The following is a 17,017-nucleotide window of genomic DNA, read 5'->3' on the forward strand; positions in this document are numbered from 1 at the left end:
TCAGCTATGAGGGTATCGTAGACCTATGAAGTCAGGTAAAGAGAGTAGCAAGCTCCAGGGGACATCTGGGGCTCTTGGGCTGTCCAGATACATGTTATTCCCACACAGGCAGCTGCAAAGCATCGGGAGACAGTGGTCCTGATCCCTGGGACCAGCATAGTACATGGAGCCCAAGAGGCAAGGCAGTGACCTCTTTTGAGTGCTTCCTTTATTCTTAGTGATGGGGTTCTAACCAGCCTGAGCAAGGCAAACATGGTTCTGATAGGCTTTGTCCTTCCCTTAATCCCTTTGCCTTGCTAAAAAACCATTAGATTACATTCCTTAAGCTAGCCATCAAAGTTATAGGCTCTCCATATTTACACACTGGTGTGGTTAGAGGGCCCCCCATATTCACACACTGATGGTGGTTAGAGGCTCTCCCTATTCACACACTGGTGTGGTTAGAGGGCCTCCATATTCACACACTGGTGTGGTTAGAGGCCCTCCATATTCACACACTGATGGTGGTTAGAGGCTCTCCATATTTACACACTGGTGTGATTAGAGGGCCCTCCACAGCTCTTTTGAATAATAACCGAGTCCACACCAGCCTCCCTTGAACTTCTATCAGTTTGCATTTCCCCCACAGGTCCACTGTTGCCATGCACCCAGTTAACTATCACCTAGAAATCACAGGACTGGGGATCTCCTTGCTGCTGCATCTCTGCCCTCTGAAAGACTTCACTACACATGTGGTCAGCTGGGGCAACCTGGCTGTCATGTGGTTGGTCTTAGCTGTCCTTATGGCCTCTGGGCTTTGTGAGCATGGGCTGGGAAGCCTGGGTCAGAACTCTGAGCACAAGACTGTGTGGATCTTCCCATGACAGCTAGATGAAGGCTTTGCCAGCAGCTTGGCGTCTCCTCTCCTATCTGCCATCTGCAGCCTGGTACCCTTCCCATTGCTGAGGCCTCCCCCGTAATCATTGGCCTCTTCTTCTATCTGATGTGGTTGGAATGTCCCTGGTCCTTAGCCCTGCACTTCCTCTCAGGCTCTGGGTATCTGATCTTGGACTCCAATGTGTGCCCTTAGTGTTGGTGAATAAAGACCTCTGCTGAACTTGAGCCAAGCTAGAGACACAGTGTGAGACTTGTCAGCCTGGTAGAAGTGTCAGGCAAGATTCATCTGGGAACCAGCTAGACCCTGGAGATCAATGGAATTGTTCTCAGTGTGGAAAATGGGTGAGAAAAAACTATTCAACTAGCCAGAGGGCAAGAGAATGGCAATTCTGACTTCTAGGGATATTCATGGACTTGAGAGGTCCAGGGGAGTTTGGGAAAAAGCTGTTGGTGAGAGCGCCTGGCAGGAGAGCCAGCTGCTGGTTCTGCACAGGGATACTGACCTCTCGGTTCACCATTTCCCCAGCCCCTGACAGAGTGCCCAGCATTTGGAGAAGGACTGGGTTCTGCTTATGGGGATGATATATCCATGAAAAGACAGTCCCCCCATCTCCCTGGAGTGCCGCATGCACGTCTGTCAGGCCACTGAGGGCTGTGTTCAGGAGTCAGAATCACCTGGTTTAGAATTATGGGGTCCTATGCAAGGTCAAGAATGCTCCTTAACAGAGGGTTACTGACCTCCCTGAATCTGTGTGAGGATCTTGTACACAAGCCTCAGGACTTGGCCTAGACTACCCGCATGATTCCACCTCTCGAAAACTTTCCTCAAATTTTCTCATATTTGTGACTTATTCTAGAAAATCTCTAAATTTGAGAGACCAGTATGATCCATGTGCCAGGAGTCTTCAGTTGAGTTAAACAGCTGGGGTGTGGATCCTATCTCCTTCTCTCAAGACTGAGTGGGGAGGAGTTGGGGGATGGGTAAGGAGCTTCCGTTCTGTTCCCAGGCCAAGCCTTGCTATATCTTCCCCACAGGTGAGTACACTCATGAAGAAACAGCCTTCGGCTCTTTCACACCAGGCCAGCGTTTCCTTGGCCCTCTCACACAAGTTTGCAGCTCTGTTCTGTTCCTAGGTGAAGGAGCACCAGGACGAAACCAGGTCACCTAGGTTACATTCACTGAGATCAATCTGAATGGTCCTCAAGTTTGTTTTCCTCTCAGAGGCGCCTTTATTTTCTCTGATGTCTGTGGCTGTTGCTGTGTTTATATGGGGTACCTCTTCCAGACAACCTTCTCTCCTCCATTCCAGTCCTTTCCTCGGGCAACAGGCCAAAGAGCAAACAGACTATAGTGTAAAGGACCCTGCCCGAGGTTTTCAGCATGGGCGGGGAGATGTCAGCTTTTTGGTGTGTTGTCTAATATGTGAGGTATGTGTGTAGATCAGCCTGGTGAGGCTGAGGGGGCTGGTCTACATGCTCCGAAGGGGGGAATCTCTCTCTCTCTCTCTCTCTCTCTCTCTCTCTCTCTCTCTCTCTCTCTCTCTGCTGCTGCTGCTGCTGCTGCTGCTGCTGCTGCTGCTGCTGCTGTCTTGTGTATCTGTGAGATGTTTTTATTTTTTCCCCCAGATCTCCTTCCGAAAGGAGACTATCATTGCCGCAGACAGCAGAGGTGAGGAAGGGACACACATCACGTCAGTTTTAAGAATAGCTTTATTACATACTTTACTTTCACCAAGGAGAAAAAGGCAAGGAAGCCGGGGATGAGCCAGCTCCTCTCACAAAGACACAAACTTAAGACCATATATGGCGTCCAAAGCCCCCTCAAGCCAAATGGTTCAAAGCACACCACCCATGAAGCCCAAAGACTGACAGGGGTCCCAAGATTCCCACTTGTGTCTCCTTATTGACTGTTTGAATTCAATCTTTCAAAATATTTTGTTTCAATTTTACAAAGCACAGACCACATTACAATGCCTAACCATTTTTTTTGTTAGGATGCAGAAACAGTTACAGTTTTTGAGTTGATAACACCACCGGCCTCTTCTTAATACCTGCTGTAGTGTTGATAGCGAGCCTGAAGCCATTACAGGTTCTTTTGAGGTTTGAAAGAGAGACTTGCACTCTGAAAGAGGGACGAAGGCATCCTTGGTCATTGGGTACTAAGGGCTAGTTGAACTTTTGCCCCAAGAGAGCTGTGTTAGGCTTTGGTGGTCTCCCTGGACAGCCCCACCACTCCTGGACTAGAGATCATCCACCGGCTGCAGAGAGGAGGGCTCATTCACAGAGGTTGATAAGAATCAGAGAGCTATCTTCAGAGGTACAGACCGAGTCCTGAAATACTGAGGAAGTCAGGCGACAAGAAGGGGTATTATATGGAGATACCCACAGGAGAAGGTCACCAGAGCGGGGACTGGGCTTGGGTTTTCTTCTGCTGGTCATCTTCTTGACTCCTGGTGGCGTCTGACCAGCTACTTTCCCTTGCCCTGGGATGAAGCCTGCTCCTGGGCCTTCTGCGGGAACTCCTCCACACATTTGGTTTGGGCTAGCTCCTGGCATGACTCCGCACGCTGAGGCAGGCACTGATCTTGGCTTGGAGGTAGGCATGGATCTTGGCCTTGCTGTGGGCAGTTTCCTTGGCTTATCTCCTGACACTGAGGATCACAGACCTCCTGAGCTTGGAGTGAACATTTGTCTTGGCTGGGGTCCTGAACACACACTTCCTCAGCTTGTGCCTGGCACTTTTCTTGGCTCTTTTGAAGACATGGAGGTGGCACACATGGTTGCTTGCACTGTTGGTCACTGAAAGACATCTTGGGTGATTTGAAGAGCCTGAAAAAAAAAAACAACAACAGAGGATTTAAGCTGTTTTACCCCGAAAGCACCAAGCTGGGAACTTAAGAAAGGCGTGGTGGGTGAGGACTGAGAGAGGGATTGAGGAGCAGATAATTAACTCTCAGACTGACTTTTATCCATGTCCTTTATATCCCTAGCCCAGCTCCCTCTGACACTTGTTTCCAAGATGAAAATTTATCCAGGCTTTTGTCTGGATAGACACAAGCTGAAAACTCCTGTCCGACCACAGAATTGAACTAATAATCTAAAAAGTCATCTACAATACACTAAACAGAATACATGAGATAGTTAAAGTGGTCATATAAAAGGTAAGATGTCTAAAATAAATGTAGAAAGTATAGTCTAAGATAGGAACAGAACAGTGGCCTCCAAGAGATGGAACATGGGGGAGAGAGATGGGGAGGGAGGGAGAAGAAGAGGGAGAGGGAGAAGGAGAGGGAGAGGGAGAGGGAGAGGGAGAGAGACATGCTTACCTGATCTTCAACAAGATTCAACGAAGGTGTGGATTGTGGAATCTGGGAAGGTGGGGACTTTTATACCGTGCTTGGTACGGCCTCCTGAAGGGCTGGTGGGCCACGTGGGCTAAAGTCCTAATTGTGGAGTCACCATAACAAGCTTCATCTGAAATCACGAACCGTTTGAGTCACTGCTTGTGATGCCTGTTAATCAGCCTGCATTTTGGCCTCTGGGTTCTCAGCAGACCTCAGCAGGGAGGGGCTCCATTCAGAGCTTTCATTACAGGCAGCAGGAAAGGAATGTCCATAAAATGTTATCTGTCTGTTAGCAGGGCCGAGATGCCCTGTCTACTCACACTGGTTCAGGATGCAGTGAGAGATACGATCAACCTTGCTCATCTCTCTTTGCCAGTAGGAAGAATCTACGCCTAAGGCCTGGGGTCTGTCTGAGTTAAGGACTGGTACGGTTTATTTCAGACATTTCCACTGGATGTTCCTGCATTATAATAAATGCAGAAAACCCCTCCATTTATTTTGTCTAGACTAGCTCAAGGCTTGGCTCTAGACAGTGAAGGTAGTGGTCTTGGCCTGGAGGCAGGCATGGAAATCAGACCCAAAGAAGATGGCTTAGACGCCACAGTGTCCTGGGCAGAAATGAAAGTTTTTCCTGCATAAAGTCCTGAGGGAAATCAGAGTGTTTTCATGCTCTTGTGTCAGGTGGTGTGGTGAGGGGAGAAGAGAAGAGGCCACCCTCAGTTTCCGAATTTTGGGTTCTGGTGCCCTTTGAAAAGTAGAGCTTTTCCGAGTGACCAAGGAAACAGGTTGGAACACCTCTCTCCTCACCTCCTGAAACACTTGTCACACTGAGGCCAATGGAAACTGAGTTTGGGGCGGAATCAAAGTTCAAAGCAATGTACCCATCTCCTCTATGTCTTGTCCCTGTTACATGATGAATCCTGCACCGAAGCTGTTGAAATCCATCAGTCTTCAAGCTCCACTCACGCCCACTGTGTTTCAGGAGTCTTCCCTGCAAACCAGAAAGAAATTCACTTCTTTATAAACTCCAATAGTATTTATGTGTATATATTATATATGTATATATATGACATTTAGTGTTTCTGTTCCCTTATTCTGGGCTGTAAGTTCCGACATCTGACAAGATCACATGTATTATATAACTGAAAGATAAGATTATTTATGGGGCAGGCATGAGTGAGGGAATGAAGGGACAGGTGTACAAGACAGAGGTGGACAGACAAAGATCTTCTCACAAACCTTGGTCTACCATAGAATTTTTCTTTCTCTTCTGTTTAAATAATTCTTCTGAAAATTCATGTACAGTACACAAGACAGACTACATAGGATCCTTAAAGATATAAAGAAAGTAGCAATCAGCTTTAAAGAGAAACCAGTGGAATGCACAAGGCAAGGCAGAGGCAGAACAGAGATGGAACAGAGAGAGAAAACGGGGGGGGGTGGCAGGGGAGGGAGAGAAGAGAGAGAGAGGGAGGGAGGGGGAGCAGAGAGAGAGAGAGAGCTCTCAGGATTACCTGAACTTACAACAGGCTCCATGAAGACTGTGAACTGTAGAGCCAAATAAGGCGATGACTTCTAATAGAAAACAAAAGACAGTAATTTATTCAGTTAAATATTAATATTTAGGGGGAAATAGTATTCATAATAGAAGTCTAGAGCAGTGTTCTTAATCTTCCTAATGCTGAGACCCTCTAATGCAGTTCCTCATATTGTGTGACCCTAACCATAAAATTAATATTGTTACTACTTCATAATTGTAATCTTATACTGTTATGAATTGTGATGTAAATTATCTGTGCTTTCCAATGGTCTCGGGTGGCCCATATGAAAGTGTTGTTAAACCTCCAAGGAGTGGTGACCCGCAGGTTGAGAACTGCTGCTCTAGAGTCCCTGAGTGTTGAATTTATTTTATTTGTTAACGTTGACTAAATTTCAGTAACTTTCAACATGATAATCCTCTGGTGCTGGAGATGTGGGTCAGTGGTTAGAGCACCAGCCGCTCTTGCAGGAGACTAGGTTCTGTTCAAAGCATCCAGATGACAGCTTATAACCGTGCCATAGGTCCAGTTCCAGGGGATCCTGTGCCGCCTTCTTGCCTCTGCAGGCACTGCACACATGTAGTACTCGTGTACACATTCAGGCAAACACACATACACATAAGATAAAAATAGTTAAAAAAAATGACAATACTCCCCTGACTTTGGGGTTAAGGTCTTGAAGAAGTGATGCAGTTTATTTCCTGAGATGTAATCAGAAGAAATAAGGAATGTCTCTAAATGTCAATATAGAGCTGGGATACTTGATCCATGGTCAATTGGGATACTTCATATACATGGAAAGTTTTTCTTTTGTTGAGTGTGTGGTGCAGTGTGCATGCACATGAGTGTGCAGTCATGTGTATTTTATTGAGTGTGTGGTGCGGCATGCATGCACATGAGTGTGCAGTCGTGTATTTTATTGAGTGTGTGGTGCGGCATGCATGAACATGAGTGTGCAGGCATGTGTATTTTATTGAGTGTGTGGTGCGGCATGCATGAACATGAGTGTGCAGTCATGTGGAAGCCAGAGGAGGGTGCATGGTGTCTGCTATTTTTCTCAGCCTTCTTTTCTTGAGACAAAATTTCTGACTGAAGTTTCCCATTTCAGGCAGGGTGGCTGACTCCTGAGTTCCCAGGACCCACTTGTCTCTGCTCCCCTGTGATGGAGGTACAGGCTCTCAGTCATACTTCACTCCTGAGTTCCCAGGACCCACTTGTCTCTGCTCCCCTATGATGGAGGTACAGGCTCTCACAGCCATACTTGACTTTTTCTGTGAATGTTGAATTCAAACTTAGGTTCCCTTGCTTGCATGGCAAGGATTCTCCCAACAGAGCCAGCTCTCCAGTCCCATCATACGTCATATGTTTGGAAGAAGTGACGGAACACAGGTGGAATCTTTGGTTTTATGGTCGTGCCTAAAGGACTGGTGTAACTGTAGCACAGCCCTGGCATTGTGGTAGGAGGCAGGGAAGGGGGAGGAGGGGTATTTGGAATACTAATGAATGTATCTGAAAAGACAAAGCCTTTGGAGGATTAGCTGCAGAATGGGAAGGGTCTGCTCATTCCCATTCCATCCCCTTTCAGTTTAAATCCTCATTGTTTCTTTTCTTCCCCCTTTATCTCTTTTATCTTTTCTGTGAAATGGTGTCTAAGAGGCAAAGAAACGCTACTGTATTGTAGGAAGTAAGGAATTAATGACTGCTGAGTTTATTAACTTATTCTGTCTGCTAGGAACAGTCCTGCTCTTTCAGGGCCTCACACTGATGGAGATGGACAGAGGTCAGCTGTTATGCCTAATCTCTGGAGGCAGAGAATAGAGGAGGGGCATTTTCATGTAGTTTTGAGGACAGAGTCCTAGTTAGAAGGTTTCTGAAGCACAGAGAGCCAGCAGGATGAAAAGAGGATCTGAAGCCCTCTTAGGCATAGATGAGAGATGAGGGGAGAGGATCTGCTGGAGATTTCTAGAAGTTTCCTAAAACGTGATGCATGCTCCATGCATTTCTGTGATTTTTGGATAAGCTCCGGGAAACTGAACAGCTGTAAGAAGAAAAACGCAGAAGCGAAGCGAAGTCAAATTCTCACGGTAGTGGAGAGCCAATCTGGATAGATCCCCGAGTTCAGCTTATCCATAAGACCGTCCCACCTGTCATTGCATTAATTCATAACCATTCTTGAAACAGAAGCCAAGTCCCGAGGAGGACAGATAATGACTTGCCAAAGATGTCCTACTTAGTCAGTAGAATTTGTAACTGTGTTTGGTTGTGTGGCAAAAGAGAATTAAGATAGGAGACAGAAACTTAATTCCTGATCAGTTTACTTTTGAACAGAGAGATAGTTTGGGCTATCCAAGGGAAGGGTGTAATATAAACTTGAGGATCCTTGGAAGGGCGGAGGGGGAAGAAGCATTGTTATTTACTGTGGAAGACTACACTGGCCACTGTGGGCAAAGACGATGGGAGAACATGCAGAAATGGCAGCGGCTGTGGAAGCTGGAAATGCCAAAACAATGCTCTCCAGGAGGTTCCATAAAGCAGTGTAGCCTGGTTGTCACTGATTTTGGTTCACTGAGACCACCTGCCATTTTTTTGGTCAACTTGACATAAGCTAGCGTCCTCTGGGAAGAGCATTATCAATTGAGAAAATGCCCCCATACGATTGGCCTATCGGGATTGCAGGTCAGGTAGTTTCTTGGTTACTGACTGACGTGGGTGGGTCCAATACGATTGGCCTATCGGGATTGCAGGTCAGGTAGTTTCTTGGTTATTGACTGACGTGGGTGGGTGGGCCCACCTATACAGAGGGGCAGTGCCACTCCCCGGCAGGTGGTCCTAAGTTGTATAAGGAAGCAAGCTGAACAAGCCATGAGGAGCCAGTCAGTAAGCAGTGGTTTCTCCATGGTCTCTGCATTCTTCCTGCTTCCAGGTCCCTGACTAGAGCTGCTGCCTCAGCTTCCCACAGTGGCGGACTGTTATCTGGGAGCATGAACTGAAATAAACTCTTTCCAAGTTTGTTTTGGTCATGATGTTTTATCACATCAGGAGAAAAGTAACTAAGTCATCCCCATAGATGTCTGACTTTGAGAGCCCCAATGCATTTTGACATTTTGTTCTACTAAAGTAACTTGTGGCAGAAATGCTAAGAAGCTGATGCTTCTCACCATCTCAAGCCCTTGGGGACTTTGAGGGAGCAAGGATTCAGATGAAGTAATGGAATCTCCTTCTAGATCCTTTGTTTAGAAGACGTCTTTATCTATCGTATCAACACACTCAATCCAGACCTCCTTTAGGTAGAGGAGGCTTCAAGATTCATGGAACATCTAAACTCAGGGTTCAGGACTGACTCTACCACATAGAACATGTGTGGTATTGGATTAGTAGCAACCTCTTAGATATTCAATAATCCCTTTTCATGAGAAAGTAAAGATACTCTTTCTCAAGTCCCCATGAGAATAATTCAGAGTGTACAGTAACACTTGGTACCCTCATACTACCTATGAAGGCTTGTATTGGTGTTGGCTCAACACTCGCTTTTTTCACGAGTCTTTTCTTGATTTTCCATTTCTTGGTTCTATGTTCTTTGCTCTGACTCTACAACATTTGCCCTTTGGCTTTTCTATTCACTGTGATGTGTAGACAATTCACCTCACAAGGGCTTAGGTCTCTGCTCCTCACAGGGCCTGAGTGGTCACTTGACACTCTCTCGTCTCCAACAATCATTAGGAAAGTGAGCTCTAGCCGGGTGGTTGTGGCACACCCCTTTAATCCCAGTGCTCAAGAGGTAGAGGCAGGTGGATTTCTGTGAGTTTTGAAGCCAGCCTGGTCTACAAAGTGAGTTCTAGGACAAGCTCCAAAGCTACAGAGAAACCCTGTCTCAACAAACAAACAAAACAAATAAAAAACCCAACAGCAGCAACAACAACAACAACAACAACAACAACAACAACAAAACACCAAGGAAAGTGGGCTCTTGGGTCTGTTCCAGCTTTCACCTTTTGTGATACTGTAAATGTGAACCTGGGTATTCTGTGTCTTTCTAAGTATTGGTGACATGCATGTGGGCCCCTTCTCCTTGCTTAGAAGACTCAGTTTTCTGTTCTCTGCTTGTAACACGGACTGGGAAGATGGCTGAGTGACTTTAGATGACCTGTCATTTTCTTGGTGATTTGGGGAGACTGAGTCAAAAAAAACCCACCTCAGTGGCCCAGTTAGTTAGCAACGAAGCTTGGATATCTTTGGGGAGATTGTCCCACCCCAAATCTTAAGGTGACTAATTTCCCTATGTCCAGTCCTCTTACTTAGACTCGTGCTGATCCGATCGGAAGGGTATCTGAGAATCTAGACTCGCGGGCCTGTTATTATCGGGAGCCAGGGTGTAATTAGACAGAGAGACCCACGTAATGTAGAAGATTGTTTTTCCTCCATTCCCATCAAATAACAATCTCCTTTGTGGAGATCATAAAAGTCCCCAGACTCCTTTGATTCGCTCACCCGCATATTACAGGGCGATGGGTCTGATAACAACGAGAAGGGTAGAATGTGGCTCGTCCTGTTGGCTGCCTGGCAGGTGCCTCTGGACTTTACTGAGCTTGTAAATTCCTTGTGGAGAGAGCTTTTTTCTTGCCTTCTCTTCATGTCACCCACATAGGAGTCTGAATCAGACAGGCGAAAGGTGGGGCTCACAGGCCCTTCAGGCTGGAGGGACAAATGAGAACACCCGACTCCACTTCCTTGTTTTAGCCCTATCAGCTGTGACCTTCAGATGATGGAAGTGAGGGGTAAGTCATCTGGGCCTTGCTCAAGGTCAGGTGGTAAGTTCACCCCAGGAGAAATGGACATGGAAAGTCAGACTGTTTTACTGGAGAGACTTCAGGAGTTTCAAGAAGACATCAAGTGTGTATAGCAACCTGTGGTTTGTAACAAATGTGAGAAAATGTTCAAATGTGTGTGCCTTCCCCTTCTAGGGGACAGGAGCCCCAGGACAAGAGCCACTGACAGACACAGGGAGGAAGGATGTCCTCAGACTGCTTAGCTTTGCTGTTGGTCTCCCATCTTTTCCACTTTGAGCTCCTGCCTCATTGGGCCCTAAACTGGGGTTAGAAATCGCCTGACAACCCAGCTAATGCTCAGGAGTTTGGGTCAAGTGGTTCCTCACCTGGAAATGCCACTTCCAGCTCAGATAGTGATGTGAAAGCCTCCTCTGGGTCCTCCACCAGCCCAGCTGGGGATGGAACAGAGGTAAAGACCCTAGTGGCGTGGTCTTAGTAGGTATTTTCATCCTCTCCTCCTCTCTGCTTGCCTCCATTGCCCTAGCTTGTATATCAGGCGACAGGCAGCCTGCACCTTTCCTGGAGAGCCATGGGCATCCTAGTTGGCCTGGACTTTCAAAGCTAGCCCATGCTAGGGCTCTGTAGTGGCGTCTGCTTTGGGACTCTCTGAATGGACCCCAGGACTGTTTTGCGAGGAAGGAAGGGTACTTGGCCCTGCTCACCTCATCGTCTGTAGGTCATCTCTCTCTCTGGCACTGCAGACGGGTGACCTCTCTGTTCCAGTGTTGTCTATTTGTACAGCTCTCTACCATTTAAGGCCGAGTCTCAGTGGCTGCCATGGGAGCTGGGAGTAATTGCAGCACTCCGGGGAGCTCCGGCCTCCTCATCACATTCTGGTCTTCTTCCCAAGAGCAGCCTTTGATCTAGCTCTGGGTTGGAAAGGTAACCATTAAGATGTCTATCTTCAGTTTCATTTACATGGAAGATGCACGGACTAAGCTGGCAGTGAACGTTCTCTTGTTCTCAGATCTGGCCTTCCTCCTAGACTGTATGTGCGCTTCTAGAAACTGAGGCTACAGCTCCCGGCCTGTTCTCCAGTGGTGCCTCTTGGAAGGCTGTGTTCTCAAGGTGAACCTTCCCTCTGTAATGTGGGTGCTCCCATCCAAGGCCTATCAGACACTCCAGCAGCCCTTGAAGAGCTGATTATTATTTTTATTACACAACAAATAAATGCATGTTAGTGAAAATTCAGAAAGCAATAAAGATATATTATTTATGTCCTCACTATACTGAAACAGCAAGGACAACTCATTTTTCTATTGTTATTCATAGCTGCTTTGAGTTGAAACTGCTTGCTTCATGGAAGCTGAGGCCTTACTATTCCCTCTTAATATTTTTCATGTTGGCCAGCAGATGCAGGGTTTTGGGCATGCTGAAGTATTCTGCCCCTGATCTGTAGCTCTACCCTTCTTCCATATGGATTCAGGGGCTGAGCAGTGCTCCAACAAGTAACAAGTGTAAATTTAATCAAATCTCCTTAGATATTTACAGTTTTTTCCCCTAAGTTACACTGTGGTAATTGTTTTATTTCCTTAGCTTCTACCCCACTGCCACAGTTACTTTTCTTTGGTTTCTCCAAATTGAATCCACAGGGACTGTTGAGGCATTTCATGCTTTTGACATATAGTGCCATGTTTGCGGAATTGTTTTCTAGAAGGGTGACCAATAATGACACATTCTATTTATTTATTTTTTATACCAACCACAGTTTCCCCTCCTTCCTCTCCCCTGTTCCCTGCTCCCACCTCCCTTCTCCCTCCCCCCTTCCACCCCTCCTCTGTCTCCATTCAGAAGGGGTAAGGCTCCCATGGGAGTCAACGAAGTTTGGCATATCAAGTTGAGGCAGGACCAAGCCCTTCCCTTTGCATCAAGGCTGGGCAAGGCTTCCCACTGTAGGACTAGGTTAATGACACATTCTTAACACTAGGCCCCAGGGATTTAGTATTTCAGTGAGAATTTCGGTGCAGGGTCATTCTGTCCTTAGTCTTCCCCTCCCATTGTTTTGATTGCCTCTGAGGTCAGATGTTTTCGTCCTGTTAATACTTGACCACAGTTGTCCCTGTAACCTACCAGGGGTTGCCAGAAGTTTCTGAGATTCAGCAGACACCTTTCTTCAAAGGTGTGGAGCATAGAAACTTTGGGGACAGGCCTTCCCAGGAGGCCCTGAGACTCAGGCTTCATGTCAGAGAGAGTAACTACTAGTTGTCACATCTGGAACCTGGGAGACCAGTGCCCCGAAGTCCGTGTCTAGCTTTGTCTTCTAAGTGTGTCTATAATTCAATCAGAAGTGTCCCCGGTGCCCTTTTTCAGGATTTTTTTTTCAAGTATCTGTATTTGCCTTTGACTGTTCTGAATCATCTTTTCAACACCATGGAAGGACGGGGAGGTATTGGCATGCTCTGAGTCCATGAAGAGGCATTTCGTGATGGCTTCCTGCTACTGCAGAGAATTCCAAACCAGGTTTCCATCGAAACATTGTGGGCTACTCTAATGCACAGGTGATTTGACCTGTGTGATGAGGCTGCCAGCTGCCTGGCTGCAGGAGTAAGTTCCTGACCTTTGCCTGGAGATAAGAGGAGCACCCTCCTGTCTGACCATTCCCGAACTAGATCTGTGCCCTTCAGGTGAGAGAATGGGAGCCCTGCAGGGGAGGAAGGCTGAAGGCCGAGTCCACGCACGTGGGCTCTGAGGCTCTTGGTTGTTAGGGTTCTCTAAGCCTACTGTATCCCACTGCAGTCCCCATCTCAGCAACACGAGCCTGTCCAGCCCTTCTTGTTCGTTCAGTTTGTTCTGGGCTCGCTAACTGCTTGTAAAATCTTCACTAAATACCAGATGTGCGCGCCTTCCCTGACTGCTGCTCTCCCACACGCATACCTGTTTTTTGTACTTAAGTTTTAGTTTTTTTAAAAATATTTATTTATTTATTTATTATGTATACAATGTTCTGTCTGTGTATGTGCCTGAAGGCCAGAAGAGGGCGCCAGACCTCTTTACAGATGGTTGTGAGCCACCATGTGGTTGCTGGGAATTGAACTCAGGACCTTTGGAAGAGCAGGCAATGCTCTTAACCACTGAGCCATCTCTCCAGCCCAAGTTTTAGTTTTGAAATCTTATAGATTCACATAAATTTGCAAAAACAAAGGTCCCAAGTGTTCTTCATTGGGGTTCTTGAAGTAGTGACATATTATTGAATTTTAATATCAAAGTGAGGTAAATGATATAACATGCAAGCCATTCTTATTTTAATAATGTCTATTTCTACAAAGAAATCAGAATTGGTCATCAAAAGAATAAATAATCCAATAAAAAATGAAGTATAGACCTAAACAGAGAACTCTCAACAGAGGAATCTAAAATGGCTGAAAGACACTTAAGGAAGTGATCAACATCCTTAATCATCAGAGAAATGCAAATCAAAACAACTCTGAGATTCTATCTTACACCTACAGGTGTAAGAATGGCCAAGATCAAAAACACTGATGACAACTTATGCTGGAGGGGTTGTGGGACAAAGGGAACACTCCTGCGTTGCTGGTGGGAATGCAAGCTGGTACAGCCCCTTTGGATGTTAGTGTGGCGATTTCTTAGAAAATTAGTAAACAACCTCCCTCAAGACCTAGCAATACCACTTTTGGGTACATATCCAAAGGATGCTCAATCGTGCCACAAGAACATGTGCTCAACTGTGTTCATAGTAGCACTATTTGTCATAGCCAGAATCTGGAAACAATGTAAATGCCCCTCAACTGAAGAATGGATAAGGAAAACGTGGTACATTTACACAATGGAGTACTACACAGCGAAAAAAAATAATGACATCTTGAAATTTTTGGGCAAATGGATGGATCTAGAAAACATCATACTGAGTGAGGAAACCTAGACTCAGACAAATATGTACTTACTCATAAGTGGCTTTTGGACATTAAGCCAAAAAACCAGCCTACAATTCACAATCCCAGAGAACCTAGACAACAATGAGGACCCTAAGAGAGACATACATGGATCTAATCTACATGTGAAGTAGAAAAAGACAAGATCTCCTAAGTAAATTGGGAGTGTGGGAATCATGGGAGAAGATAGAAGGGGAGGGGAGAGAAAAAGAGAGGAGCAGAGAAAATTATGTAGCTCAATAAAAACAGTAAAAACATCTATTTCTAAGTCTACAGGGGCACTTGGGAACTTGAGTGCTGTGCTCAGCAGAATTAGTCTCTACACGGAGCAGACTGTGCAGCAGGGGAGCCAGGTGGACCTTGTACTTGCTGCCTCTTCACCCACCATCTGCTGTGCTCCAGGACACTTCCCTTGACTGCAATAGGACTGCCCTCCCTATGGCACAGTGGAGGAAACTGAGGCATGAGTAAGTTAAGTGTCAGATGGAAAGTCACAGTGCCATTAGGGGGTTGAGATAGAGTTTAAACCCAGGCAGGCTCTCCGAGCCCTTGGCCTGAGAGTCATGCAGCAGGACTAAAGGCAGGTCGGTGGGATGTCGGTTCTTGAACATTTCTAGATCTCTGACCAATCTTTCTCTCTGTCTCTCACTCTCTCTGTCTGTCTCTGTCTCTCTCTCTCTCTCTTACACACACATCACACACACACACACACACACACACACACACACACACACACACACACACACTCTTCACGTGTCCTGTTTCCTGGGATTACATACTTTACCAGGCACAATCACACTTAAGAATCACTCAGACTTTGCTCCAGCGGGGCTTGGCAGCTCTAAGCAACAGGCAGAGGCTGTGGGGCCCCTGGAGCTCTCACGGCCAAGGATTGCTTCTTGGTACAGTGCTGTGTGACCACCACCAGAGAACAAAGCGAGTCCTCCGAGACGGAAGTCTTGCGCAGCAGAGGAACGTGTTTACTGTCAGTTCATGGTTTTGCTTCTAGCCCCACAAGGTTGTAGGTGGTAATGGAGGCCGGTGACACTGGGGTTAGTGTTGCCCATGGTGCCTCACTCTGGGGGTGGGCATGAGCAGGGGCACCTGGGAGGACAGGTTTCAACACACACCATGGTGGGGCATGGTGGTGGACATTGCAGGGGGCATGGCGGACACGGGGGACAAGGGGGGCACTTCGGTGGTGGTGGGCACTTCAGTGAACACTTGTCAGAGTAGCGCTGCAGCAGCTTCCTTAGACAGCTGGGCTGGCATTTGGCCTCACACTTTTGTTCACATCTGGGGTCACAGTACTTGGGCTCATTCTTGGGGTCACTGGACTTGTTCTTATCATCACTCGACATTTTGTTCTTGGATATGTAGGCCTGAGAAGAAATGAGAGAGTGTCAGTGAGGGCTTCTTCCTGCTGGCCCATGCTGTTTTCATGTGCCCGGCCTCTAGAACATCTACGCGAGCCGTTCTTTCCTGTGGACTTGGGGTGTGTTTATGTGTCTGCCCTCACTCAGATTTCCTCTCTCCCTGCCTCCATGCTAGACTCCAAGCAGGTGCTCTCAGGGTCCTGGAATGTCACAACAACCATAAGACTTGGAATTTCAGTGTTGGCATTTTTTGTAATCCCTTGTGTTTGGCATAATTCATGTAAGTCATTATTTCAGAGTCCATAATGTGGATTGCATTGCTGGAAGCATGGCCAGGTGGCCATGTCGTTACCCTCGGGAAGCAGGTGAGTGAATAGGCTTGGAATGGCAGGCACATCTGTGAGTTGACTTCAAGGCCATCCAGTCTTGAAAACTGCTTTCTTTTCTGGTAGACTGAGGCAGGGAAGGCAACTGAGACTATTTTTAGCCCCATGAACCATTCTAGAACCGTCCTTCCCTCCCCTCAAGGGATCACAAGGCTCTGTCCAACAGTCGGGGAAAAGGAAGAGGTCAGGAGAGAAGAGATTAAGTGGGGGAATCTAATTTCATGAATTTATGAATGTTTGAAGCAAGAAATATAATTTCCAGAAGGGAATTCCTTTTCTGTTGAGTTCTGCCCTGAGTAGGGCTTTCTTTAAGGAAAGCTTAACTTCTGGATTTGGACACAGTTTTTAGTTTTGTTTGTTTTTCTTTGGGGGGGTTTCGAGACAGGGTTTCTCTGTAGCTTTGGGGCCTATCTGGAACTAGCTCTGTAGACCAGTCTGGTCTCGAACTCACAAAGATCTGCCTGCCCTACGTCCCGAGTGCTGGGATTAAAGGCGTGTGCCACCACCGCCCGGCTGGGTTTCTAGTTTCTAACAACGCTTGAAGCTGGCTTTAGTTGGTATGCTTTTGATTTTATTTAATAATAAAAAGTCTATTTCCCATAGCCAAGAGGATAACTATGAGTTTTTCCTTTGGTTCCCCTTCTTACTTAGCTTCTTTAGGATCACCATTGTAGACTCCGTGACCCTTATTTATGGCTAGAAACCAATTATGAGTGAGTACATCCCATATTCATCTTTTTGGGTCTGGGTTACCTCACTCAGGATAGTGTTTTCTATTTCC

General features: G+C 46.5%; 2 protein-coding genes across 2 annotated transcripts; both read right to left on the reverse strand.

The window, feature by feature from the left end:
- Positions 1 to 3,344: 3,344 nt before the first annotated feature.
- Prr9 (proline rich 9) lies at positions 3,345 to 4,287 on the reverse strand. Its single transcript, XM_013353768.1, has 2 exons — positions 4,203 to 4,287; positions 3,345 to 3,705 (listed from the first exon to the last, which is right to left on the reverse strand). Exon 2 carries the CDS (start codon positions 3,684 to 3,686, stop codon positions 3,345 to 3,347), a length of 342 nt encoding a protein of 113 aa, XP_013209222.1. The 5' UTR covers positions 3,687 to 3,705; positions 4,203 to 4,287.
- Positions 4,288 to 15,315: 11,028 nt separating this feature from the next.
- On the reverse strand, positions 15,316 to 15,835 carry Lelp1 (late cornified envelope like proline rich 1). The gene is made up of 2 exons (XM_005367268.3): positions 15,605 to 15,835; positions 15,316 to 15,432 (listed from the first exon to the last, which is right to left on the reverse strand). Exons 1-2 carry the CDS (start codon positions 15,833 to 15,835, stop codon positions 15,316 to 15,318), a joined length of 348 nt encoding a protein of 115 aa, XP_005367325.2.
- Positions 15,836 to 17,017: the final 1,182 nt, after the last annotated feature.

Source organism: Microtus ochrogaster, unplaced genomic scaffold (assembly GCF_000317375.1).
Source record: "Microtus ochrogaster isolate Prairie Vole_2 unplaced genomic scaffold, MicOch1.0 UNK16, whole genome shotgun sequence".
Lineage (NCBI taxonomy): Eukaryota > Metazoa > Chordata > Mammalia > Rodentia > Cricetidae > Microtus > Microtus ochrogaster.

Coding starts and splice junctions, on each gene's coding strand:
- Lelp1 (XM_005367268.3), bottom strand. CDS start 15,835: ATGTCGAGTGATGATAAGAACAAGTCCAGTGACCCCAAGAATGAGCCC. Junction 15,433..15,604: donor CACCACCATGCCCCACCATG/GTGTGTGTTGAA, acceptor CTGCTGCGCAAG/ACTTCCGTCTCGGAGGACTC.
- Prr9 (XM_013353768.1), bottom strand. CDS start 3,686: ATGTCTTTCAGTGACCAACAGTGCAAGCAACCATGTGTGCCACCTCCA.